Raw genomic sequence first — 27,774 nt, 5'->3', positions numbered from 1 at the left:
GAACTGCCTACAAGGTAACAATCATCACCCTTTTACAACAAATACTTTTGATGATCCATGCTTAAAGGTGAGAAATACTACAAAGCAGACAGAAAATAAGCCTTATTTGGAAGTGAACTACATAAAGAACTGTTTGACAGTCAGACTGACATCTCTGAGAACATTTTAGACAAAGATTTAGCAGCTTCCGGTGTTTATAGCTGAAAGTTTTTTGTTTAGAGTACGTTTTTAGTGTTTTCTCACTCTGTGTTTGGTTAATAGAGGGCTGTCTCCACTCTTACACATGCATCATTATATCTACATGAGCTGTGAGTCAGCAGAGTGACAGCCCATCTCTTAACTACAAATTGACGATGGAGCATCTGATCCTCACCAGTCCCTCGCTCGTCTCCTCTGCTTCACAATGTGGCCGTGTGATTTGTTTCTGTGGCTCGATCTGAGGGGACTGCTGCTGTTTATTTTCGCCGTTCTCCTCGTAGCGTGTTTTCTGAACAGAAAGGATCCACCTAACTTTCCACCAGGACCGCCAGCTCTCCCTCTTTTGGGAAACATTTTCAACATTGAATCTAAACAACCTCACATTTACCTGACCAAGGTAAGATTATGATTTAATATTTCATGCTGTAGTGTTTTTGTGATAGTGAAAATTCAGTGAAAGTATAAATACCGTGCCGTATTTTGGTACACAGCAGAGACATGTCCTTGAACACGAGAAAATTACAAATATTAATGTGAAACTCTGCTTCAACAGAATATGAAATGTTTATGGTAGAAACAATGCTGGAAACCTGCCCCAGTGTCACAGGAGATGATTGTTCTGAAAAATGCGTCTTATCAGAGTCACATGTCAGACAACAGGACACTTATTCTCTGCTCCTGCATCCACAGCTTGCTGATGTTTATGGGAATGTGTTCTGCATTCGTCTGGGGAGACACAAGACAGTGTTTGTGTCTGGGTGGAGGATGGTGAAGGAAGCCTTAGTGACGCAGGCTGACAACTTTGTGGACCGGCCTTACAGCCCGATGGTGACCAGGATTTATTCAGGGAACTCAGGTAAATCACGCAAGCAGATATGAGTGTTAAAGGAGCAATATGTAAGAATTGGCCACCAGTCTAATTTCATACTCTGAACAAATAGGGGGCAGCATACCACCAGAGCAACTGCTAACTGTAACCGCCATCAGCTTGTACGCTCAGTTAGCACTGCAGCTAGCAGTACTATGAGCAGATTGTGGGTGTTTACGCTGCTAGCAGATTAGCTTTGGACAGCAAATCAGCAGCCTCTCAATGAACACAACCTCAGAGGGCGGTGGCGGCCATTTTTACAACAGGGATTCAGTAAAGAGGTGACTTACAGCGACCCCAAACAGGACTCTGACACCTGACAACGAAGACAGAGCGGGTTCAGGTAGGGAGGGGAGCGAGATGGAAGTTGGGCAGCAACCATAGTTATACAATCTGACTATTGCCTCTTGAATTACAAAGTGGTATTACAAGATAAGACAGGCTGAGGCTATCCAGCATGCTAACTTCAGTAGATATCTTTGCTACACATAACATAGACGTCTGTTGATGATTTTAGTTGAAGCAGCTACAATAAAAGAATGTTGTTGATTCTGGCGGCCCCTGTGGACAAAAGTGGTATGAGCACCGCGTCCTCATGCCTCAAGATTTTAATCTGGCTAGCCTGTGCATTTATTTTGGTGGCAAGTACAATAAAGAAGCAACACATTTCTGATACCATTTTACTCTTCTTTAGGACAAGCTGTTTTCATGATGTATAGCTATGAAGTAGCGCATCTAATTGTGGCTATATTTAAACATAAATAACTGTGATATGATGATAGTGAAACTCCTCAATTCATCCTCAGCACTCAACCATAAAAAAGTTTGTATATATATGTATATATATATATATATATATATATGTAAATAGTAAGTCTTCTCACTGATGGTCTTGTTTGTTAATATAATATATATAATACTAATAAAAGTTATAAACTTCTTATAGTTTTGAATGTGTTTGAACCAAGTATTCCACCTGCTTTCTGATTCCTGCCGGAGTAATGGTGAGTGGTTTATGTCCCAGCGGGTCTTTTCTTCAGTAATGGGAACGTGTGGAGGAGACAGAGGCGTTTTGCCATGGCCACGTTACGTACGTTTGGTCTGGCCAGGAGCTCCATGGAGCAGAGCATCTGTGAGGAGAGTCAACATCTGCAGGAGGCGATGGAGAAGGAGAAAGGTTGGCAACGACAACAAAACAGTAAAGAGAAACATAATGTAACGGGATGGCAAGCAAAAATCCACACAGTGACATTTCTTCTGTTCAGGCGAGCCGTTTGACCCTGTGCCCCTGTTAAACAACGCTGTGGCCAACATCATCTGCCAGATAGTGTTTGGGAGACGGTTTGACTACAGTGACCACAAGTTCCAGAGCATGCTGAAGAATCTGACCGAGATGGCCTATCTGGAAGGCTCCGTATGGGCTCTAGTAAGATGCTCTAACACTAGTAAAATGGAGAAAATGCAGATTGACTATTGAAAGTTCTCTATCAGAAAACATTGTGAGATCTTTACGCCACTGAATAATCCACTGTTTCCTCTCTAAACAGCTCTATGACGCGTTCCCAGCACTGATGAAATGCCTGCCGGGGCCTCATAACGGCATCTTTAGCAACTCAAAATCTTTGGAGGCATCCATCAGGGGAGAGATAGAGAGGCACAAGTTAGACCTGGACCCCAGCAACCCTCGGGACTACATCGACACCTTCCTGATAGAGGAGAAAGTAATGTGCTCACAGAAAGCTAATCAGTAAATAAGAGCTGCAAAGTCACCCTTTCACGGACTGGCTGCATGTTTGTCCCTCCCCCTCTGTCTGACAGCTCAACAGAAACAGTCAGCTGGGTTTCCACGATGCCAACCTGGTTCTGTGTTGTCTGGATCTCTTCCTGGCAGGTAGTGAAACCACCTCGAAGACCCTGCAGTGGGGCCTCATCTACCTCATCAGGAACCCTCATATCCAGGGTGGGTGTTTAGAGAAGACTCCCACAGCAGCGTTGGCAACAGGAAATAGATTAAAATACATATTGATATACATATTAATGCTGATCAATATGATATCTTTTATTTCACCTCCTAGAAAAAGTCCAGGCGGAGATAGACAGAGTGATTGGACGGACCCGCCAGCCAGCTATGGCTGACAAACCCAACCTGCCGTACACCGACGCTGTCATCCACGAGATCCAGAGGGTCGGAAACATCGTTCCTCTGAACGGACTCAGAAAGGCCGCCAAGGACACGACACTGGGCGGTTACTTCATACCCAAGGTGCATCTCCTTTCAGCACTAGGGAGTGTTATGAGTTCATTATGTTTTTATTAGAAAGTTATAAATAAAATGTATAATTTTTGTATTACATTTTGTGATGTCTGAAATTCAGTGCTTTGCTTTATTGTTATGAAAATAGAAGAAGATCTCGGGCCCACAACTCCTGGACAGCTTTTCTGGAAGGAATTTGTGGACACTATGAAATCCTTATAAAATATATAAATCTGTGAAAAATAATCTGCTGAAATAGATCAAAGAACACCTGACAAGAAAGATAACGTTCAAATAATCTTCCATAATTGTATCAATTTTACAAAGGTATATGCATTTATCACAACTTGTGGCTGTTCTATCCCTGTAGCTCTTCTCATCCCAAAGTATACAAATATTCAATTCAAGACCTCTGTCTGTCTTTGTGTGCAGGGAACCTCTGTGATGCCCAACCTGACATCTGTGCTGTTTGACAAAAATGAATGGGAAGCTCCCGACACCTTTAACCCTGAACACTTCCTGGATGCTGAAGGGAAGTTTGTAAGGAGGGAAGCATTTTTACCTTTCTCTGCAGGTAACTTTCACATATTTAATTGATGAATTTGAGTGCGATTAACCACTTTAATTTAATCCATAAGGAATGAAATAATTACGATGCAGAACTTTTGCATCTGTGTAGGTAAAAATTAGAGTATAAACACAAATATTTTTCAGTTCACATGCTTTCATTCTTCCCATTTGTCCAGGAAAGCGTGCGTGTCTGGGTGAAGGCCTGGCGAGGATGGAGCTGTTCCTGTTTTTCGTCAGCTTGTTTCAGAAATTTCATTTTTCCACTCTGGATGGAGTTGAGCTGAGTACAGAAGGAATCACTGGAGCCACACGCACACCGCTCCCCTTTAAGGTCTATGCCAAAGCCCGCTGAAGCCTGCAAAAGTCCCTAATATAGATTACATGCTACAGCAAAGCCAAGAAATATTATACAACCATACACAGACAACACATGCTGCAACTGTGGCTAGTTTTCCTGTCAGTACCATTATGTTTTTAAAGGTCCTATATTGTAGAAAGTGAGATTTCCTTGTCTTTTTTGATTACAAAGCAGGTTTAGGTGCAACAGAAATACAGTGGAAGTACCGAAATGCTCAATCCAGGGAGAAATGCACATAGCCAGTAGAAACTGTGACTTTAAATGAGCCGTCTGGACTTTAGTAAGGTTGTCTCACAACTACAGTCACCGCCCCTAACACGAGGAAGGCTGCAAAAACACCGGCAGAGCTCAAGAGGAAAACAAGGTGGGCGGAGCCTGCTGAGCCCTTTGAGAGCCGACCAGTCAGCACAGACTGGGCTTTTCAGGATGGGTGGCCTAACAGAGATAGGAGCCAAAATGGAGGCGTCAGACAGAAGGGGAAATGTGTTTTTTGAACTTTAAAGCATGTAAAAGATTTTCACGTAGACACCTATATAAATGTATGATCTGTAAAATGGTTATAATTTCGGACCTTTCAGCAGTACAGTAGATCAGCAATCAACAATATGTCCTGTTTACAATGTGTGTGAAATACTGGAGCTGATGATGACTCCAGTGATGATACCACCTTCATACAGGATAGACTGAAGGGGAACTATAGCATGCGCTTTGTTTTGTCACAACACAGCATTTCATGAAGTGTGACTATTTGATGAAGTATCATTTTACCAACACGGACTCTTAAGTAACCAGCGAGCAGAAGCAAACTCTCTAAATATCTCATCAAACATGTCTACAATAACAATGAGTTCTGATTTAATTCTGCTTTTGGCGTCTTTTGTTACCTACAGTATGTATAGTTATATCTATGCTGTTGGTCTTGATCTAGAAAACGCTGTTCATCACATATGAAGGCGCTGATGACATGAGATAACCTATAAATAAACTGTCAGATGATTTGTGGACAGTGTTGAAATTAGACGCAGTCATTATTACAGCTTTGGATTTTTCAGCGTTATTCATCTTCGAACGCAAACTGAATGCAAAAAACACACTTTATAAGAAAAAGAATTTATTTATTCACAAGAAAACCAAAGGATTTAAAATGTTTAACTCCTTAAATTCCTGAAAATTTATAATGCCTTCCTCACTTTTCTTCTTGTACACACAAACATTCGACACTACACACGTAGGTTCTGTGCTGCGCTATGTTTGATCGTACTTCTTATTCTCATATAAATGACAATGAGCTTTTAAATCAGCAATCTACAAAGGATCATCCACTGCAAAAGTAAATAAAAGTGCTTTGACAAACATCTATTGATCACAAATGGCAGAACCATAAAGAATTGCCTCTTTAGTGTTATTGCAGACATACAGAGTGACAAGGCATTCAACAGCCATTTCCTTTTGTGACACTAGTGCAGTTGAACTTAAGACCCCATAAGCTTGAATAGCCAATAACCCCCAAAATCAAAGGTTCTCTACAGCGCTCTGTACTTCCAACATTAAAACAGCCTGAAACGAGTCCATGGTTAAATACAATAGAAACTACAGTGAATAAAAATTCTCAAGTTACAATTTGCAGGTACTGTAAGAAAGCTTAACCTGGTTCTGACGTATGGATCAGAAGCTGGTGTTCAAATCATGTTCACACAACAGCTGTAAGACTTCATAGATTATAGACTTAATTACTCGCTACTAAAATAAGCTTCAAGATATTCAGTGAATAATAAGGCCTGCCAGTTTTAATTTAGAGCATGCTGCCAGTAAGGAGGTCAAATCACACTTTAGGAATATAGAAAATACATGAGAAATGCACATCCTGAATTTCTTGTGTAGGATTTGTTGTCGCAGCACCTCAGAGGTTGATTTTACTTAAAATGATTTGTAGGATTTTCACAGCTTGTGATGGGCTTGTTCCAGTTTAGTACAAAAATTCTTAGCCACTGATGTTTGATGCTTCAGAGCAGTTGGCGTCCAGCACCAAATACAGCAATCATTTTCTCAAAGACCTCTGAAACATGTTTGTCTTTTTCATCAGTGTGCTGAATGACAACTTTAGTACTCCTTTAAAAGGTAACTCCACCAATTTAACATATTAAAGTGTGTTCACAGGTCTTGGGGGGTATAACTACATATGTGAAAAAAATAGAATAAAGCCTTTTGTGGCTCCAAAAAGGAAGCTGCATGTAATCAGATAAACCTCCTCCAGTGAGCTACAAGGCTTTATACTACCTTTTTGCACATAAGCAGTTGTGCTCCCTGAGACCTGTATGCTCACTGTAATGTAAAATTGGTGGAGTTGCCCTTTAAGTGCATAGTGTGATGGAAGTTTCTACATAGATCAACAATCATATGAAGTTAAATTTAATTTGCTTTAGCATTCAAGTAACCCTTTTTTTTCTACTTTTTTTTTTTTTTTTTAAATCACATTCATATATTACGGGCTATGGTTGAGAATAAAGTAATAAGCATTTACATTTCTCTCGTTCCCCATCTGATCAAGGACACAGCATGACAGGATACAAGAGAGCGAAGGCTGAATTGATTATAGCGAGTGTTCAGGGGAGATGGGAAATATGCTCCAAGTCTACGGTTGGGACAATATGCGCTACTTTAGCTAGTGAGGTGAACGCCGGTTGTGGATTCATCTTCTATGTAAATGTTAGCCTGTAGCCAGTGTTTTGTGGGACAGTATGTGGTAGTAACTTCAGGAGGCTGACCTACATATTGGGTTGAGTTTGATAAGTACCGCCAGCGCTCATTGATCCCAATCAGCTCAACTGTGACCCCTCCCCCCCAGCGCTGAGAGCCAGATGTGTTTAAGGTCACTTTAGTGCTCACTGGTGGGAGGGAAGGAGTCAGGGAGAGTTTAGTTTCCCTTAACTAAATAAAAGGTCAGACATTTGGCTCTATTTGGAGGTAGTGGCAGGCACGCTGATGGAAAGTGCCCGACGTGGGGCGTTTGAGACCTGGCGCTGCTGGGACAAGAAGGACTGGCTGGGCGACACCATGGAGGATGTGCAGCCACCGAGACGTGATTCAACTGCCAACTTCTGAAAGCTGAGACTCTGCGGATGAAGAAAGAAAGATTTGCAGAATACGTTCAGTGTATGTATATTCATAAAAGAAGACAGCTGCAGTGATTAATCGATTAGTTGTAAGCTATTCAATTATATCAGTTGCCAACCGTCCTAAAGTGGATTAATCAGTTAATCCACTTTAAAAGTAAAAAGTTTATGATTCCAACTTCTGAAATGTGAATATTTTTTAGTTTCTTTATTCTTCTTTGGGAGTAAATTGAACATCTTGACAAAATAAGATCTGAGGATGTTATCTTGGGATTTGGAAAACATTAACAATTTTTTCATCATTTCCTGAGATTTTGTCGACCAAACTAATAATCAATTAATCTAGAAATTGATCACAGATTCATTGCCAGTGAAAACATTCTAGTTTTCAGCCTTATAAAAGACAGGATATGAGATCAGATAATTTGCCAAGATTTCATTTTTACCTTGTTGTACCACGCTGTGACGATCAGCTTCTCCTCATACTCTCTCAGTCTGGCCTGCTCACATTGACGCTACAGAAGCAAATCCCCAAAAGTTAGTTAGGTTTGAAAACCTTTTAGAAAAAAAAAGCTGTGTTTTGACATCATGCTTAAAAAACACTAAAGGACTTAAAAGGCAGATTTACCTCCAGGTTGACAATCTGCTTGTCCCGATCTGCTAACTGGTTCCTCAGAGCCTGGATCTCAGCGGTGGCTGGATTCAGTTTAGGATCCAGCGCTCGGATCACCTGACAAGCATGAAAAGAAAGTAGTTGCGAATACAAATCAGATCAATCTACTGGACCTTTTCCGAAACTGAGATAAAACAAGAAAATAAAATAAAAGATACTCTGATATCACTCACATTGCGAGCTTTCTCCAGGTACATTTTATACCGCTCTTCCATGGCCCTCATGTCATCATCTTTCTTCTTCAGAGCGGCCATCAGCTCGTCCAGCTTCAAGGCTTAGAGGCAAGGAAGACAAAATTTGGATTTCAGTCATACTGTGCACTTGTGTATTTATGTAGCGTTGTACACGAGGCTATATTTTCGACTCCTGAGGTCCTCAGATCAGACTGATTGGAGATGTGAGACTCACAATTCTGAGTGTTGTCAGGCTGCAGGTCTTCGAGCAGCTCTTTCTTCTTCATGATTTCATCCTGAGCCTCGTTCAGCTGGACCCTGAGGATACAAATACTGTTTCTTTACCTCCCTCTACTGGAGAACATATGTATTCATTTAACATCTATTCTTTTATTTTTTTTATGAATGACAATAATTCACACTTACATGTGTGCATCAAGTTTCCGCTTCAGGTTTGACTGAAAAAATAAATAAAACATGATATTTAAAAGCTTCTGCAAATAAAGTATCAAGATTACAAGAGCAAAATAAACAAGTTAAAAAAATTAGCTCTTAATCAGTTTAACATTTTGACTGAAAACAAAAACAAATGGGATTTCCTTCCATAATTCCATTCATCACGAAGTCTATGCAGCCTAACAACAGTAACTCTGTGGGATATTTTCTCTGTATTGGTGCCAGTGGCCCTGGCACACTCACATCATCAGGTTTGGCCGCCTGACTCTGCAGAGCCTTCTGGAGATCCTCGACCTGCTGCTGCAGCTCAGTGATCCGCTCTCGACTCAGTCTGACAAGAAAATAACAAAAGAATACATTTTAAAAAGGAATTCAGCACAATATAAAACTTTACAGAGCTAAAAAGTAAAGAATCCCCATCTCCTCGATCTGTTGGTGACCTAGGAAGAGAGATTGGCTCTGTTCACCTGTTCTCAGTGTCCAGTTCACTGCGGGTCTTATGTGCTTCCTCCAGCTGCTCCTGCAGTGCAGTGATCTTCTCCCTCTCGTACTCCTCCTGCTGCACTCTTAGCATCTTGTTCTCGTGTTGCAGCCTGATGAACTTTTCTCTGCAGCCACAAATATAAAGTCAGTGTTCACACACCCACACAACACAGTGAAGTAGAAAGCAGAACACACTGTCAGAAGCTGCGTCTATCACCTGTACTCAATGGGTATTAATTCAGCTGCCAGGTTGTCGTGGCTGGGGCTGCCAGAAGGAAGGATCCCTACATGAAAAAAGTACATGTGAGAATGACAAGGTGACAAGTGACTATACAGCGTTGTGATGTCAGATGTGATTTCAGTGTGAGGTACCTGCTTGGGAGAGCTGGTGCTGTTGGGCCTGAGTGCATCGCAGCTCCTCGTTAACCTCCCTCAGAGACTCTCTTTCCATGATGATCCGCTAGTAGAGGAGATTTTAAACAGGCTAAACGTTAGTGAAGATGTTTACCACAGCTGGAGTGGAGCAAAAATCCTCCTGACACATTTAAAAAGCTGCCACACCTCTTTCTCCTTTATCACAGTCTCATGCTTTTCCTCCAATTTCTTCATCTCATAGGCCAGGTTGTCGGCTCGCCTCGTCTCCTCAGACAACTTCCTGTGTAGCTCCTGGACCTGACAGCAGGCACGTGACAACAAGTGTAAACAAATAACACAATGTGTGGCACTAAAGACAATAATTATAATCAATACAATCTGTATTTAAGATGAATGAAATCAAATCTGTTCAGTATATGGCCAAGTTTCCCCAACTTCTAGACCTGCTTTGCATATCACTAACCTGTCTCTTGTAGGTTTCCAGCTGTGCGCGGGCAGCATTGGCCTTGCGCAGCTCTTCCTCCAAGCTTACAGTGTTGTGCATGTAGGTCATGTTATTCTCCTCCAGCAGCTTCATCTGCCTCTTCAGGTCCCCAAGATTCTCCAGTTTACGTTTGTACGTTTCCACTGAAGCCTCGAGCATCACCACCCGATCTGAACAGTTCCTGCAGGATATTAATACAAAATACAGGACGAGGGCGACAAAAGCGGGAAGAGGAGAAAGACGAATGAGAACTAATGGAGACTCCATCAGCAGAGCTGTCAAGACCTAAATCATCATAAACCTTGAAGTCATGTCTCTAATCCTTGTCAGAAGGCAGCTTTCATAGTGGGAGGAATAAGAATTTTGGCTTTTTCATTAATATAATTTACAGATTAGAGTTATTTTACTATATGTTGGAATATTACATGATTTGTTGTGTTGATGTGTTGATTGTTGTTCCAGCCAAACAAAACCACAGCTATTAGTACTTATTAGCACACTCTTTATCAGACGAGAGGAGCTAATCATTAGCTGGCCTTCCCTCTCCACTTAACTGGCCTCTCATCACGAGGCAACAAAAGAAGTCTGATTGCATGCTGATCCTTAAATAATCTGTTTATTCGGTCTAGCTTTTCCGTACACTATATTGCCTGGTTTATCTCTGTGGTCTGCATTCTAAATAAAAGAAAACGCTTCACCAGACCTGATCAACCAGTTGCGGAGCACAGACACAAACCTCAAAACGTCCAGTTCATCTTTGAGAGCTCGAGATTCTTCTGCCAGGCTGGTGAGCTCGTCGTTACGATGCTGAACCTCAATCAGCTGCTTCTCCAGCTCTTCACAGTGGATCCGGTAGTCATCCTTAGCAGCCTCCAGCCTGGAAGATGCATATACACTTAATTATTAAGATTATTACAACCTGTGAGATGCTGTAGCAAGTTTAAGCAGAAAGTGACGGACCTGAAGTTCTCCTCCTGCAGCGCCTCTAACTGTTGCTGTAGCTGGCTGTGTTTCCTCCCTGAGGGTGTGCTCGGGTCGTCGAATGTGTCCAGCTGATTGGCTCGGTCTGTTAGTACATCATTCTCAGCCAATAAGCTGTTCCGTTCCTCTTGAAGAACAGCCACCTGTCAGGGGACAATATGATTCAGACCTGCTTTCGCAAAGTGATACGATTTTCTATTGAGGTGAATTAAATATACAACCAAAAGTATTGTCAACTCAGCAGAGGGGATGTGTGATGTTTGACCCCTCTTTGGTCAATTATTTCATGCAAAGCAGCAAAGTCACATCTGAGCATAAAAAAACACCCCTTCCATTACAGAAAACTCTCTTCCTCTCCCAGCTGTTAAAGCAAACAGTGCAGTTAATCCATGCTGGAAGAAGCGAACAGACAAAGTGCACTTTAAGCAAACATGTTAATACATGGTTAGTTAGGTTTACTTCTCACCCATCATTTCCCTCATGTGTACCAGATACTAGGGAAATAGTCCATGGTTGGTCATTGCTCAAATGTCCAGCATACAACAAAAATGTGTAAAAACATGTTAAACTAGGGCTCGCGCTAAAACATCATTATAAAAACTAAATTTTTTCTGATGTATCTCCATGTGGCAAACATTAAATTATAGAAATAAAGAAAGAAGGAAAATTGAAAAAAATTGTGATGTTACTTTTAACAAAAATAAGACAACAAAAGAGTTACTTAACCAGGCAGATATTCCCAGCTAAATTACTAGAATTTATAAAATATTAAAACACACACTGTATGACTTGTTGAACAGAATCCTGATCGTGTTTTTCTGTTAGCTGAGTTAGAGTAAACATTTTAGAAGATGGTTTAGATGGTTTAGTTTTGCCGAACGGTCAACCATGTTAAGCTTACCTTGCCCGGTGAGAGATGAGCAAGACAAATCAAATCTGTCGAGAGTCCAGTTGAACAGGTGATCAGTGACTTGTGCTAAACCAAGCCTGTCTGCACAGTGCTGAGTGTGGCCTTCACATGGTGGCAGAGCAGTGCATGGGCTGACTGCCACAGTGGGACCAGCAGAGCCCAGACTGTGAGCCCACAGTCTTTCTGCCACAGCAGCTCCAGACAATAGAGCCAAGCATTACAGCGAATTACACAACTCCTGTTTATACTGTACCACAGACGTGTGTGTGTGTGTGTGTGTGTGTGTGTGTGTGTGTGTGTGTGTTTGTGTGTAGACGTGGAGATCTTAATAACAGCAGAAGCCACTGAGGCTAGTAAAGAGACAGCTGTAAATTAATGTTAAATTAGATTGTAAATATTCATGTATATTTTTCTGTAGAAATACTACAGAAAAATAAACTAATATATGTGTGCGTGTGTCTGTGTGTCTGTGTGTGCGTGTGTGTCTGTGTGTGGGCTCTATTCACCTGCATGTCAAGCTCTTGACAGCGCTGGGCTAACGCTTCCTTCTCTGCTAGGAGTTCAGTCATGTCCTCTAGAGCTTTTTTAAGCTGGACACAAAGAAAAAGCAGAATTAACAAACACACACATTCAATTTATAGATGAGTTTAACCGCAATGCTCTTTCTCACATAGAACCAGAAGAATCAACACCTCAGTGCTGAGCTACTGGAGGGGTTAGTTGACTCCTTTGAAATAAAACTTTAATTGTGACTGTGTTACACTGGAGACTTAAGCCTCATTCAGTCCAGAAAATACCAGTCCTTCCATTTAGAGCACTTAGGCTGCAGTGGTGCTGACTGCAGGAGTTGTAGGGAAGCCCAATCACATTAGCTGACTATCAGTCAGGCCTATCAGGAGTATTGTTGTTCAGGCAGTTCACGCTAAATTTCTTAAAATTATACTATAATACTTATAAAGGATGGTTTTTTGTGTGTGTTCTCAATACCTTTGGTGTCAGGGTGAAACAGTTACCGTCCTATAGGCCAAGAAAAATAAAACAAAACAAATGCACAAATATTCAGGATCCACCATAACGCTTCACGTTTCTACTATGATGCCTAGTTCCTCAAACACTATCGTGCTCCCAGGAGACTGCACCAGCAGAGGAAGAGAAATACTCCACGTGGAGGTTGGAGAAAGTCTCTCTGGGAGCGTTGTTACTTTAAACTGGAAGCCAGAAACTGAGCGCCATCAAGGTGGAGTTCATGGACCAAACAATGATATTCAGTTGTGTCCTCTCACACTGATGTGCGACTCTGCCCTAAATGCTGCAACTCTTGATTTGTTCTAAATGAGGCCTTATGCAGTTTACACAGCAGATTTGATCTTTTCTGTTTTGTCTATTTTCATATAACACAAATTGGACATTGAGACTGTATCTCCGAATTCACCTAGTGAAGAGATTTTCACAGCAGAGAAGTTCCCAGAGGAAATTCTCCCAGTTGGTAGTCTCAGTAATAGTAACACTGACCTGCTGTTCCAAGTCCCCTGACAGCTCTGTTCCAAATGGGGCCATGATCTCTTTACTCATAAGCTGAAGAGGAAACATATCATTGGATTGATGGATTACACAGACTCATCATAATAGCAATAGGAGACACTTGTTGGTGTTTGGATGGACTGTACTGACCTCTTGGATGGCTGTCATGACAACATGCTGTACAGACTCCTCCAAGGTCATGATGATCTGAATGTATTCTGGGGAGAGAGTGAGAGAGATTAATCAACAACACACACCAATTGTATAATTTTAAATTTTCAGCATCTGTGTCCTACTTCTAGATATAACACTGTCATCACTGTTTTCCCGAGCCAGGCCGCCTGATGGCCCTCTGCCTTTGTCAGTGGCTTGGCAGGACAACAATTGAACACTGTTCAGCTTAACCTGACTGGATTTCAGTGAAACAGTTCCCTTTTTATCTACACTGTACAGCACATACACTGTAGATATTTGAGTATCTGTTTGTGTGATGTGTCCACAAATAGGGCATAACATACAAGCAACCACATACCTTGTTTACGCTCACATTTGACAGCACAGCCTAATACGAGCTGCAGCAGCCTCCCCAGCTCGACAGCATCTAAATTCTCTGCCGCCAGAGCCACATCTGGAAGGGGGAAGTCTGAGATTTCCTGGGCTAGGATCTGATGGGATAGAAATAACAGGTTAGTGAGAATGCACTGTTATAATATCTGTGGTCCTGGAGTTTTGCAACAACTAAGTGGACTGATGAATAAATAAAATATTACAATCATGTGTTGTTTTGGCAAAATGGATATGACAAACCTGCTGGGCTTCATATTATTGTCAACCAGCCTACAGCTACTTGTTTTGATTTCTACTGCACACTAGGCTCCTGGGGCTTTGTGCTACATAAACAGTACACAATACAACTCCCACAAGAACTGAATGAACACACAGAGTCTAACATACAGCAGGTGCTTCTCTCAAACACCTGACACTGTGCAAACACCAAGAGGATAGTATGTACAAGGCAACAACCTACCTCATTATAATAATCAACCATCATCTGAAGGATCTTCTTCAGGTTGTTCATCTGTGAACACACACAAGATGCTGTGAATTTAGTTTGTAGTTAAATGGGCACAAAGGGAACTAACTTTGTTCAGACTGCAGGCCTGTTTCTAATGTACAAACATGTTAATTGCAATCGATCAGTTCTGATTTATGCATCCAAACATTTCAAAACCCATCTGCATAGGTTGCTGTTCTAACAAAACAGGCTGACAAATGGGGATCAATCATCTTGTATGCCAAAAGATTGCCGGGTCAAGTCACGGTGCAGAACTCCTGCATTGCACCAGAATAACTCAGGGAAGGAGGAGGCTGGTATACAACACAGTGGTAGATTATCTTCAGCCGCTCTACAGCAGTTCCGTCACTCTAGACTTCACTTCGACGTTGTGGGTCGTGTTGCGAGTGATGCATAAGACACTTATGGAAATCAGATTGGAATTGCATTACAAAAACCACCTTCAAATATGGCTGGAATCCAATTTGAAAAAATTGGATTTAATGTGTTTTTCTTCCTAAATCAATCTGGAGTCTGTTAGTGTTGTCAAAAATATCAAAATCTTGATAGAATATCAATCGAATTATTTGAAACAGGTTAAAAAACACATGTTTTGCATTATCCACACACAGGTATACAAGGTTGATAAAGGTTGAAAGTTGATAAAGTAACTTAGATGCTATTCTTTTAACACACCATGGTATCAAATATGGTTTTGACTATCAATATTTTTCAAGGAAACGAAGTTAGACAACACTACAATCTGGATATGCCGAAAAACTTATTTGGGCTGGCAGTCTGAACAAGGCCTAACTAGCAACAGATATTCCCTTAAACACAATTTATGCTCATGCAACGACAAGATGAAACTTTACAAATGTACACAATAAGCCTTTTGCTTATTGCAATAAGAAATAGCAATTTGGTTATTGGTACTGCTGTGACAATAAACTCATGTCACAGCGGACATTCTGACTTTTTCATAATAGAAAAAGCAAATTATAACATTAATGCATATCATCATGCATCATGCACAACAGCAGAACCCTTAAACTGACGCAGCAAAATGGAATTCAGCCATCACTCATTTAATTTTTTACATCTGTGACATGACAGTATGTCTCCTGTGGCAAAGGTCTATTGGGGAGGAAAGACGGCAACAGGAAAACACAGTCACAGCCAAACAGAGAGGGAGAGAATAGCATGCATTTTTTTTCTAAATCACCCTTACACTACATATAGCTGACATACTTGGACAAACATACATGTACACAATTCACCAGAGGAGTAGAGCGCAGGGTCAGGGTGCAGGCTAAGCCAGGAGCAGCACCCCTGGGGCAGGCAGGAGGTCAGTTTCAAGGAGGGTTTGCCTCACAGCACACAGGGGGGTTCAGCAGAATATGAAGAGAGAAGTAGGAGGACAGAGAGGGGACGTGGGAGACAGCACTGCTTTGTACCTTCAGTCTCCAGTTGTCCTCCACATCTGCTTTGATACGAGTGAGCCATCCATCACTGAACCAAGCTGGGTCTCTGCAGCGCGCGCACGCGCACACGCACACGCACACACACACACACACACACACACAGAAGAAGAAAAGTTCATCTAATTGTGTGCCATCCAAGGTCAAATTCTTCTATATAAAATTCAACGGTGCACTTTACTTTCTCTCAACCTAATCTTATACATGCTGTTTATTTCTTAAAGTGAAACAGTAAAAATCCCTAGAAAAATGAGGTGTTCTTCGGTGCCTTCTGAACTCTCAAGGTTGTCGTCGGAGGAGAATAAGGTATCTCCTTCCTCTATAATAGATCGATATGAATCAACACTTCTGTAATCGCTGATTTAAAAAAAGTCTGTTGTTTGATATACAGCATGTCACAATAGTTTCTCTTGATGAATGAAATTGCTTGCAATACAAAAAAAAAAATCTGTATTCTTGCAAAAGTACTAGAAATTGTGACAATATTCTTTATTTTAGCCAATATTTATGTTTTGCACACCTTGTCTTATAAATTAATAAACTATCCCAGCTGGTTTAACTGAAGTACCAGAAAAGGATGTGAATTGTTTGAGCCAAACCAGACTGGCTGTAAATATATGATGCATCTGCAGAGTAACCAGGTATTATGAATAATGGGGCCGATCGGGAAAACCTTCAGTTTATGATGTATTCCTGTGTGTGTGTGTGTGTGTGTGTGTGTGTGTGTGTGTGTTCTCTCACATTTGATGCAGCGCCTGTGATATTGCCGCTCCAGTGGTCAGCTCTGCCACTGTGCTGCAGGGCGCAGTAGTGTTGAAGGTCTGCAGCTGAGGGGCAGAAAAAAAAATACAGCATCATGGGCACCAGCCAACAAACCAAGGAGAGTGACGGGAAAACACATCAGGGAGGGTGTGACAGGCAGACTGGCTGCATTACTCAAGCTATCGTTAATGAGTTTCTCCACCACACTGCAGATGCGCCGATGTGATGTTGTACCTGCATCCAAACTGTTATGGGGGAAGTATAAATAAAGGAGATATGGCAGGGATGCACTAAAGATTGGACTGCAGATAGCAGTGGCAAAGACACCACAACTAGGAAAGACAACGGTTTCACTACTTGGTTTAAGTGCCCTGGGATAAACTGGCAACCTATCCAGGGTGTACCCTGCTCCAGCACCCCCCGCAACCCCCGAAAGATAAGCTTTTAGAGAAGGTGGATGGGCGAATGGTGAATAATTCAAGTAGTAGCCCTGCTCTAAGGTGAATTCACTATCCAACTGTGTCCTGTACACATCCTGCTTTTGACAGTGATTATCAATCCTATCTAACAGCAACTGGTATGTGCTTCACTCCAACCAAACAGTGAAGGTTATAATCCAAAATGAGATGTGTTTGGAGGCGTTTTCTTTTAAGTTATGAATCAGTCAGTATCTTACTTAATACTTATATACCACTACATTTATATCAAAGCTTTAGTTACTAGTTACAGATCTAGACTGTTGATTCAAATATAAATCAGCGATAACTGTGATATTTGCTATAGATTAAGCTACCCAGCAGTATAAAAACGCATCTGAAACCAGTCTAACCTTTACCAAATGAAACATTTGTGACCCTTGGTTACACATGAATGTAACTAATATGATCCAGTAATACACATATTTTTCTCAAAAGATCCATTTTGCTTTAAATGCATGATTTTTATCAGCTATAATGCAGTATTTTTAGGCTGTGATATTACTAGTTTTACTTCTATTAAATGCTTGAATCGTTCTTCCGCCATTGCTGACTTTTAATTGATCGCAGGTGTTTGTGGCATGAACTAGTAATACAGTTGAGGTAACTTATAGTAACAGGATTTAGCTGTCAGATGAAGCCGACTCGAGATCTAATTAACACACTACTCGGCCTAATAATAAACCCAAGACAGGGCAACAAAACGTGGATTTACACCCATGAAGGGGAAGGACAGGTGCAGCACCGCTAGCTAGCAGGTAAATTAAAGTACCTGTCTGGTGTTAGCCACATTTAATCAGTTACATAATGTTAACAAAAGACCCAAAGAGCGACATTCCGCAAATATCTCCTGGTAAATGGGATTAACTCGCTCAAACACGACGAGGAAAACTGAAGAGAGTCGTTGTTTTTGTAGCTCCTGACGCTAAATGTTAACTTTAACTTGTATTTATTAGCCTGCAGCTACATGTCGTGTCGGTGGACTGTCCCTTCCTGTCCGTTAAGTGTATTACAGCCACAACGGAGGCTAATCTCCATAACAACAGCGATATAACGTTAGCTTACAAAGTCAGCCGTTATTATAAATGACGGACGTTAGTGCTCGTTCTTATTAACCCCCATTTTCTCTCAGCTGGAGGGTGTTATCGACTGACAGCCCCACCACCTACGAACAGGTAAGCGAAAGCGCTTCCACGGTTTTTCCCTTTAACGAGGCGACATATTCACAAAACACTCACCCATATTATGAGGCTCTCGGTTAGCGCCGCTTTAGTCTCGTCCATCGGCTCCTTTTTTTTTCTTTTTTTTTTTTTTTAGCTCAAAGCTAAAATATTTTCCACCTGTCAGCAAAGCTCTTCCGCTCCTCTCCTCTGCATTTGACCTCACCTGCTGCCGAGAGGTAATACTTTAACGACGAGTACGCAGAGTGAGGATGCACAGCAGCCTTTCCGCCCTAAAAACAGCGTAGGATGTACGAGAATGGCGCAGTTTCTTAGTTATTTGACGTTTACTTGCTTGCAGGCGATCGTTGAGGTGAGAGCGAGGAGGGGAATAGAAGCCTGAACCAATCAGTGTTGAGACCTGGAATGATTGGCGGGTCTTAAACCGCGCTGTAGCCAATCGGTGAGCTTGATCTGCGATTAATTTACGCCCCCATTATCTGGACACAATCAAAACATTTGTGAGTATCATATTCACGGCTCTCTTGATTGATGGATGAAAATCAAATGCAAGGGATTGGATCACAGTTAAATGATTTATTACTTCATGAATTAAATACTATGTTGGTGTGTTACTGCACTAAATCCCTGTCAATATTGTACAAACAGATCAATAAGTCTCTTCCCAAGAGATGGGAACCCTTGTGAAATGGCAATCCAATTGTATGTGTTTGCAACCAATATCATAAGAATACATGTGAGGAAACGCTACAAAGTTAAGCATAACAAAAAAAAGCAAACATTAAAGCCACTATCTAATAAATTATTTCAACTGTATTCACTTCTGTTTGAAATCCAATTGGGGTTTTGTAAGTATTGCATTCATCTGGAAATTTCTCTCCTTGTTTGACCTAATTTTGTCTGCCAACAACAGAGGTCACAGCACTTGCTCAACCAAAATGGAATCTTAATTGCAGTTTGTTCCATGTTACACTACGTGACCCACTGTAGAAGGCTTGTAACCTCACCTAACACTGTTCCCAGCTACATTCCCAACAGAGAGACGACCCTGCACTGCTTGGAGATGGAAATACAAGTGCAATATTAATTAATTTTAGTCCTGCTTTGTATGGCTATACTAACTGGAAATATAAAGTGTAGTGTGTAATCACTGTGCCCTCAGACAGACCCTAACAGCTTGTCAGCATGCCAAGCATTCTCTGATGGTAAATCATTTCTCATGAAACCACAAACCTCACGTTATGCATTTATATGTCTCACATCACGTGAGGGTGTGTGTGAAATTCCAGGCTACAGTGAGCTGCCAGTAACGGACTGCTTATCCAAGATAACAACTCCTGCATGTGTCACCTGCTTTCCGAGCCTCAATGTGAAAAATTACAAAGAATGACCACATGCATAATGGAACCTTACTCCATATTGAATCTGGTTGAATTTAACACAATTCATTCTTACATCACTCTCTAGGGCAGATGACCAGGGGACCACGGAGCATAGTAAAAACAGTGTGTGAATGACCTCGGACTGGACTTTACCTGTGTCAACTGTCCTGTATTTGTATTTGTATTTGTATTTGTCAGTAGGTGAGCAACTCTGTTTTATCTCCTGGCTTATACCGCTCTGAGACCCTGACCCTCGCTGACTGATGATGGCTATTTTTAGCTGACCTGAACCCCTTTTAACTCCCCCTCTTTGGCTCCTATCTGAGGTGAAGTGCCTGCATGTGTAAATATTTGCCAGGATATTTCTGCAGTCGCCACAATTGTGGAGATTACCACGTCTTCACTCACAGATAGATATAGTCACAGCGAGCTTTATTGTTGCAACACTTTGTTACGCGGTTTTAACATAAAATTATTTAAGAATTTTTGTTTAAAACATTCAAATATGAATTAAAATGATCATCAAAATGTTGAAATTATGTGAAAATGTCGTTGTATAGTGTTGCAGAGATATTTACTGAAGTTAGCATGCTAAAGAGCTAGCCCTCAGCCTGAAAACCTCTTCATCCCGCCGGTCCAAAGCTCCTGTATTAGCAGCCCAAAACTCCCCCAGTTGTCCAGCCAGCTGCACGGCTAAGTGAGCTAATAAGCTAACGGTAGCTCCAGTCGTGGATGTATAGAATATAGTTAGCAGCAGAGTATGAATTCAACAAGTGGCCAGTTTTTACATACTGCACCTTTAAAGAAATGGTACAATGCGAGAATGATAGTTGGGAATTTTTTTGCAGCTGGGTTGACTATCTTCAGCTGAGGCGCCCCTTCACAGCTTTTAGTGTTAATGCCAGTGACGCTCACACACATTGCACAACCCACAGTTTATGGTAAATGCAGAATTATGTGTAGCAGAGCTGCTGCCAGAGTAAACTCTGAGTAAATGATTGGCGAGGTCAGATCCAGCCTTCATGGGAGGGATCATCTCTGCCTTTGATCTGATGAAAAGTCATGTGACACAAATAGTTCGACCACACTGAAGAGAAGGGGACGGGGCACTTTTCAGATGTAATGTTTTAAATACAAAAAACTGAATTGCACTGTTTAAAAAATATTCTTTTAGGAGCCGTGTAAAAAAAACACTGCTTTATTGATCTGACTGCACTGCTGCTATCTTTGAGCTGGAAGACTCCGACACCAGCTGATACTGGAAGGTGTAGTTGATCATTAACACGCAGCTCTAATTTATTTTGAACAGTGATGCTGTCAGGCAGCACTTCACTTCCTTCTCGGAGACGGTGACTACATGTCAGCTGCTGTTTCTAGTTCGACTATGCACCCCTGCCACAGCTCTCATCCCAGGTGAGTCTCATTTTGTTACACAAAACACGGTTGGGGTTCTTTTTCTGCACTCGCGAAGATAATTTAGGTTGCTGTGACTTAGGGGGAAATTTCAGCCATGAGAAAATGTTTTGATGTCACGTTCACTCAGGCTCACTGCATCGCATCTGAAAGTGATCCACTGGACTTGAAACAGTTTCTTAGAATCTCTTTTTTCTCAACATCTCAAGAAAATATGACACCAAACATGTTTCTTCCTATTGATGCAATTAAACCATAAAAAAACATGTTTAATAACGTAAAATAAATGCAGGTGTGATATCTTTTGTGTGTCTGTTTAAATGACTTAATTTAATTTCAGAAGCTAATCACTGCATTGCTGAGAGTGAAAGTAGCTGTCTATCTTAAAGATCAATCTTACAAATTAATGCTTTGAAATCATTTAGTTAAATTACTTTCCTGAGGTCTTTGTGGATGCAACATGTCAGCATCATCTGTCATCTGCAAACAAAAAAAAAAGCCGAGTACAATCAACCTTATCTCACAAAATTTCCGTTTCGTGTCACTAGCAGATATTCAATATTCCAGGCGTGTTCATCGTTGTTGTGTCACGTTTCAGACTGGATCGTCCGACGGGTCACGCTCACCTCGGGTCACCCAGATCTCAGGTGTGCACACCTGAGCAGACGGCATCAACGTATATGAGCTGGCACAAGGTGAGGTGATGTTTTGATGTTTTCCTCAGTCCTGAACTGGAGATATTTCTTTAAAATAAACGAGTAACAGACAGACAAGCAGACAGTAACAACAGGACAAGCACAAACAGTATTATCACTGTAAGGCACCACCGTCATGTGATTATTATAATAGCTTTTATTAGGGTCACAGTCTGGTGGAGAGAGTTGCTGCCAAACATAATAATCTCACTGTTTATGTGTTTAATCAGTCCCTCAACATGTATTATGTAGGTAGTTTGTTATTCGGGGTCATCAAGGACTTTAACCCTTTTTTTAAATTATAAATCAGAAAGTATCAAGAACATTTTTAAGATTTGTGGGAGTCTTTTTTTCTGCTTCCTTCATCCTGTTTCAAACCTCTCACCTCATGAACATTTGTCTCTCTTTTCCCTTCATCTCTTCAGGAATCCACACAGTCATGTGCCTCCACAGGCCGAGACTGGCACTGTCCGGTGTGCCTGCAGACGGCCAGCTTCCCCGTCCAGACCAACTGTGGTCATTTGTTCTGTGGTACGACATGAACCACAACACACTCAAACACACAGGCCGACCATGACTCCTTATACAAGTTCCAGAGTAGACAAGTTCTCATCTGTCATTCATGCATTTGCTCGCTCCATCGGCTACGAGACTGGATTCATTAATTTTTCAGTCACTCTCACATTTTCTCACCTGATTCGTCATGTGCTTATTGTTCAGTCTGACTTTTCACTCGGTGGAGCATCAGTGTGCATGTCTCGAGCCTTATCGGGCCCATCTTTTCTGGCTTTGAATAATTAACTGCTGCCTTGGTTTTCCAAAGCTGCCTCTCACCTGACGGCTTTACTCACATTATCCTTCTCCAAGGTGCACAGTTATATAAGAGATAGTGTCGCGAATCACCAAAAACAAGAAGTGCAGAGGTGAACTTCAAATATAAGTAGAATATCTGATCAAGGTGGTCAAACTTTTTAGTTTGCTTACCATCTTCAGCAAAGAATTAGATGGCTTAGTTGACTGATATGCGGTCCAAACCTTGATTGTGGCATTGTCCTTTCACTTATGTTTTGATTAGCCCTGAATCACTTGAAACGTAGTAGACTTTGTATTGACACATGATAATGTGACTCACTCCCTCTGAGACGCAGGACAGTTGCACCTTACTCCTAAATAGAACGTGAGGCAGGGCACATTTTATATACAGGAAGTGTTTTATATTGAAGGTGCAGTATGTAAGAATTAGCCACCTGTCGAATTCAGCTGACCTGAGAGGTCGGGGTGGGGATATAGCAACAAATGGATATGTTAATTATTTATTTTATTTGATTAATATTCTGATAGAGTATAACCAGAGAGATGATCATTATGTTAGTTTATTTTTACAAAAGTGTTTGCAAAATAAGAAGCCTCTTATTTTTCCCACATTTAGACGCCATGTCTTTAACAGGGCATAATGATCCGCAAAAAGAAAAGTATGTATTGCAATTATTTCATCATTTGTTGATCATTTGATCGCAACGTGAGTTAAGATTTTAGGGGGAATGCTAATTTTTGCATTTCATTTTTTTACTGAAAAACATAGAAATTATGATTTTTGATGGAATCTGAACACTGTAAAATCTGACAAATGCACTTTACTTAAAAAAGTCAAGGAAAGCAAATACCTCAAAATTACCAAATAAAATCGTTTTTGCAGTAAAGTAATTTTTGCAAAATTCCAATCTTGACAATATTTTGATTAATTGTGTAGCCCCAGTATTCATAATAAATACATTTATGCCACAGATTTAACCTTGATATTATCAGTCACAGATTACAAAGGCATTTCTATTGTCACCTTAACCTTAACATACAATACACTCTACCTGCCCCACTTACCTGAGTGTAACCCTGGCCTTTTACACCCTCGATGACCCAAACACCTGTCTGTTATCATTAACAGTGACGAAACACTTCATGCTTCCAAGAAAGTCGTAGCTTTAGTATAGAAGCATCATGGTAGACACAGTTTGATGATTTATGTGTTTTGATTCTGCAGCTCCCTGTCTGATCGCCTACTGGAGACACGGGTCCTGGCTGGATGCTATCAGCTGTCCTCTCTGCAGAGAGAAGGTACAGTAGACACAACCAGATGTCTAAACAGTCGGATCAGAATGAGCGTGAATATGCAGTGAAAATGTTGATGATTTTTTTAGGTCAGCGTGCTGTGTAATCTGTTTAATGAGAGTCATTCGGACCGTCAAGCAAAGGAGGTTCTCGGGGAAATCACAGACTACAACAAACGTTATTCCGGAGCCCCACGTAGGGTCAGTATTCAGTCTGTCTGTCAGACACACATGCTGTGTTTGCCTTAATTTAGAGTACTCTCTTGCAAGAAACTATCCTTGAAGTCTTTCCATAGTAGTTTATTTATTCTCCACTCTTTACCTGTGTGTGGTTGTGTAAAAGTATCAGATGGAGCAAGTTTCCCTTAAAGAATTGAATGCTAGCTTTGATCATGGGAAAGATGAGACTTCTTCAACTGTTCTTTGTGATAATAGGCCTTGTAAAAGGAATACCTCTTATGCAACTTCAGGGATTTATTGTCCTGTATAACCAGTGGAGGTTTTTTGTTAACACTCCTCACACTGACACACCCAGTCGCCCTACTTCTGACCAGTCTTCTCTTCTGTCCAGGTAACAGACTACCTGTGTGACGCACCTCTCCTCCTACAGTTACTGGCACGAGGCCTGGGCACCATGGGAGGACTCGTGTGGCTGTTTTTCTTCAGGGTGGCGCTGTGCTGTGTGGGGACCGTGATGTCCATCTCCTCGCCTCCTCTGGAGGCCATCTCCTCGGCGGCAAACCCCCTAGAAACAGACCCCTCCCTCTGTGGACTGCTGGGGGTCCTGGATGACCTGGTGGTGGTCATCCTGCTCCTCATCTGCGTTATCAATATCAACCAGCAAATGGCACCAGAGAGAGGAGGACGCTCTGCAGATGCTACGACCTCACAAGGAGTAATGGGGAGTTCACTGTAGTGTCAGTACAAGTCTGACATGGACTGTCATTGGATTTCCTCGCTCTGGCTGCAGCTGGTTGGATTAGTAGATGCAAGAATATTGACAACGGCACAGCATGCAGCAGTGGAGATGTCATCTTGTGTCTGAGCCTCTCGGACTCTGGACTCAAGACTACAAGCATGTTTTTTAAGTGATAACAGAGCCTTGAGGGATTTCTGAACACAAAGTCATGCAGTGTGCTGGTTCAGCTGAAGTCACACATGCTATATATTACTGAAATTCCCAAGGGGTTAGGCTGGAAGCTCTTTAATCAATATTAAAACAGGCACATTTTTCATCAATCTCAATCAAAACTAGCTTCAGCTTTTAAATTTGAACTGTAATCAATCTTCTTTAGCATCTTACCCATCAGAAAAATCTTATTTTTACTCCTAACTGGGCAGCAATTTTCCATTTTGTTTCAAAAAGCTGTAGAAAAGCTGTTGTCAGTACTGTTATATTGACATCCATGTAAATACTTTATATTGTATGAATTTAAGTTTTTTTTTGTTGAAAATAAAGAATATTTATTGTCTTATGTGACATTTCTTTTATTTCACACAACATATGCTTCTTTGTTTTATTTATTTTCAAATTCAAAGTTTCAGGAGATCAACACTGATAATGTCAGCAGGCCTGAGTGCTACAGAACAGAGTTGTAAAAATATAAAGTGATTAGCAGAATGAAACCTATAAAATGTAACAAAGTCAACATGAATCAACAATAGTGGAAGAATTACAGCAGGTATCAGTAATAATGCAAAAAGACCATCAGAGTACCACAGGAAGTAAAGAGATGAAATTACATGATCGAGTCACATAAACAGGACTTACAGTTTCAGTTTACACAACCCAACAATAATACTGCTTTGACAGCACCAGAAACATAAACACAGTATCATCACTGTGTGTTGCTGCACCAGGCTGCTGCGTTCTTGAACATGCGCAGCCACGGTGAAGGTGTCAGAGATGGTCTCAAGTCCCTCGGGGCCCAGGGCCACTGCCAGCCCAGGGTGCAGCGCTCTGGATGGGGCATCATGGCCAGGTGTCTCCCGTCTCTGGAACAGAGCCCCGCTATGCCCCCTGGGGAGCCGTTAGGGTTCAGAGGGTACTCTTCGGTGGGGTGACCCTGGTCATCGAGGTAACGTAGGGGGGCGAGCCCACCAGAAATAATCTGGTCCTGGGCCTGAGAGCTACGGAATTGCATCAGACCTGTGAAGGAAAAGCGGTAACAGGGAAAAAACCAATATTAAACACAGCTGCTGATTGCAGAACATGCTGACCTGTGACTTGTGAGTCAGCAGAATGAGTCAGTGTTGTGCAAGTTTAAAAGTTTCACACTGAGCAACCTTTTTCTGCTCAGTAATGATTCAATACTGGACTCCCGTCCTCCAACAGCCACGCAGGTGTCTGTTAGATCTTCATGTTTGCAATGCTTTACCTTCTCCATGTGCAACCCAGACTCCCAGAGCTGAGCCCCCCATGCCTCTGAGCCAGACAGACGCAGACTCCTGGATGCCAACGCTGACGAAGCGAGACTCGAACCTGCCGGACTTATTATGGGTCAGCACCACGTCAGTGTCTGAGGTAGAAATGGAAAACTCAGTTACCGCTACAGAAGTGTGATTACCAAGTTATGATTTCAATTCACAACTTCCGGACAATTTATCACTACTATTAAAAAGGGACAGTTCACCCCAAAACCATCACTATGACCAATTTCTCCAAAACTATTGATTTTGGGTCAACTGTCCCTTTAAGGCAACATTTCTATAGCTTTCTATCCCTTCTCCTCTTACCTGCTCCAGTCACTCCCTCTCCCACCCAGCCCAGCAGGGCGAGCAGCTGGCAGCCGTTACACACACCCAGACTCAGTGTATCGTCTCGCTGCCTGAAGCGATCAAACTCAGCTTTGGCCTTAGGGTTATATGCAACCGTAGCAGCCCAACCTGTTATGGAGGGTGAATAATGTTACACAAGAATAATTTGTATATCAAAGCAGTCTGACTGTGTGTCTGTGTGTTGGTTGATTATTTGCCTTTAGCCGATCCGAGGACATCTGCATAGCTGAATCCACCAACAAACACGACTACTTTGAAAGAGTCCAGAGTCAGAGAGCCGGAGCACAGGTCCTGCATGGTGACATCCCACACCTACACACACACACACACACACACACACACATATATAGACAAGAGTCACACACACCAGCTATACAGCTCAGGTCAACATATATCCAGATTAATAAAGCTCTGAATAGTTACCTCAAAGCCGGCCATGTACAGAGACACGGACATCTCTCTGTCCCCGTTACTGCCCTCCTCTCTAACCACAGCTACACGAGGCTTAACCGCAGCTGAAAGAATAAAACATGTCAGACACATTAAAATTTAAATAGCAAGCAAAGATGTAGATTTTCACATCACTGCACTGAATACCACAGTTTTATTTTATGTTGGTCAGACATACATTTAAATTGGCATGGCAAATTTGTAAAATGTAAAACGTGTAGGAAAGAACGAAAGGCAGAACTGCAGCCTTGAGAATACACTTAATCCTTCGACGTTCGGTCTTACTCGGCTCGCTGAAGCTGGGTATTTCCGAGGGGTCAAAGGTCAGCTTGAAGTAGGGTTGTGTCCTCTTAGCAAGCCCATCTTCTTCCTGTTTAACACAGACTTCATTGGCCTGGAGGCGTTCGAGCTGGAAACTGGTGTCCTCCCATAATGCCCTGAGGTTCGGCAGCGACTCTTTCAGCACTTCCTGTCCATCTACACGAACGCTGACCTGAACAACAAGCGAGTCAAGTAGAAAAAGTTCACCACAGATGATGTGAAAACACACGAGGTACATGTTGAGGTTTTGATGTCTCAC

The 27,774-nt window shown here is 41.7% G+C and overlaps 4 protein-coding genes across 11 annotated transcripts in view; 2 read left to right on the top strand and 2 right to left on the bottom strand.

The window, feature by feature from the left end:
• Positions 1-311: 311 nt before the first annotated feature.
• On the top strand, positions 312-5,263 carry LOC115592004 (cytochrome P450 2J2-like). The gene is made up of 9 exons (XM_030434459.1): positions 312-595; positions 889-1,054; positions 2,091-2,243; positions 2,332-2,492; positions 2,614-2,787; positions 2,885-3,026; positions 3,142-3,329; positions 3,753-3,894; positions 4,067-5,263. Exons 1-9 carry the CDS (start codon positions 404-406, stop codon positions 4,240-4,242), a joined length of 1,494 nt encoding a protein of 497 aa, XP_030290319.1. The 5' UTR covers positions 312-403; the 3' UTR covers positions 4,243-5,263.
• Positions 5,264-5,346: 83 nt separating this feature from the next.
• hook1 (hook microtubule-tethering protein 1) lies at positions 5,347-18,732 on the bottom strand. Of its 4 annotated transcripts, XM_030434441.1 has the most exons (23): positions 18,429-18,732; positions 16,694-16,779; positions 15,929-16,001; positions 14,445-14,495; positions 13,950-14,082; positions 13,568-13,635; positions 13,409-13,471; positions 12,884-12,913; positions 12,403-12,486; positions 10,966-11,129; positions 10,742-10,882; positions 9,985-10,186; positions 9,708-9,818; positions 9,519-9,606; positions 9,364-9,430; positions 9,131-9,271; positions 8,907-8,994; positions 8,634-8,665; positions 8,443-8,525; positions 8,208-8,308; positions 7,990-8,091; positions 7,808-7,876; positions 5,347-7,361 (listed from the first exon to the last, which is right to left on the bottom strand). In XM_030434441.1, the coding sequence occupies exons 1-23, from the start codon at positions 18,471-18,473 to the stop codon at positions 7,203-7,205; spliced, it is 2,181 nt and encodes a 726-aa protein (XP_030290301.1). In that variant the 5' UTR covers positions 18,474-18,732; the 3' UTR covers positions 5,347-7,202. The 4 variants fall into 4 exon arrangements, with proteins under 4 accessions (XP_030290301.1, XP_030290302.1, XP_030290304.1 ...); XM_030434442.1 differs by lacking the exon at positions 12,884-12,913 and having other exon boundaries at positions 18,429-18,731; XM_030434444.1 differs by lacking the exons at positions 15,929-16,001; positions 16,694-16,779; positions 18,429-18,732 and adding an exon at positions 15,737-15,907.
• LOC115592006 (E3 ubiquitin-protein ligase RNF170) lies at positions 17,757-25,441 on the top strand. 4 transcript variants are annotated; one of them, XM_030434464.1, is made up of 8 exons: positions 17,757-18,365; positions 19,839-20,079; positions 21,063-21,166; positions 21,765-21,861; positions 22,287-22,392; positions 23,900-23,973; positions 24,057-24,167; positions 24,577-25,441. In XM_030434464.1, exons 3-8 carry the CDS (start codon positions 21,111-21,113, stop codon positions 24,880-24,882), a joined length of 750 nt encoding a protein of 249 aa, XP_030290324.1. In that variant the 5' UTR covers positions 17,757-18,365; positions 19,839-20,079; positions 21,063-21,110; the 3' UTR covers positions 24,883-25,441. The 4 variants fall into 4 exon arrangements, with proteins under 4 accessions (XP_030290324.1, XP_030290321.1, XP_030290322.1 ...); XM_030434461.1 differs by having other exon boundaries at positions 17,764-18,365; positions 24,538-25,441; XM_030434462.1 differs by lacking the exon at positions 19,839-20,079 and having other exon boundaries at positions 17,765-18,365; positions 24,538-25,441.
• Positions 25,434-27,774, bottom strand: part of pfas (phosphoribosylformylglycinamidine synthase) — a 15,789-nt gene continuing 13,448 nt past the window's right edge. The window contains exons 23-28 of one of the 2 annotated variants that reach the window (XM_030434437.1): positions 27,480-27,687; positions 27,168-27,259; positions 26,942-27,056; positions 26,703-26,852; positions 26,345-26,485; positions 25,434-26,115 (exon numbers count right to left, since the gene is read on the bottom strand). In XM_030434437.1, the coding sequence (XP_030290297.1) occupies positions 25,805-26,115; positions 26,345-26,485; positions 26,703-26,852; positions 26,942-27,056; positions 27,168-27,259; positions 27,480-27,687 (1,017 nt within the window). In that variant the 3' untranslated portion in view covers positions 25,434-25,804. The remainder of the gene's footprint in view (positions 26,116-26,344; positions 26,486-26,702; positions 26,853-26,941; positions 27,057-27,167; positions 27,260-27,479; positions 27,688-27,774) is intronic. The other variant, XM_030434438.1, reaches the window with a different exon arrangement.

The sequence above is a fragment of the Sparus aurata genome, chromosome 11 (assembly GCF_900880675.1).
Source record: "Sparus aurata chromosome 11, fSpaAur1.1, whole genome shotgun sequence".
NCBI lineage: Eukaryota > Metazoa > Chordata > Actinopteri > Spariformes > Sparidae > Sparus > Sparus aurata.
This window is presented reverse-complemented; position numbering and strand designations above follow the sequence as displayed.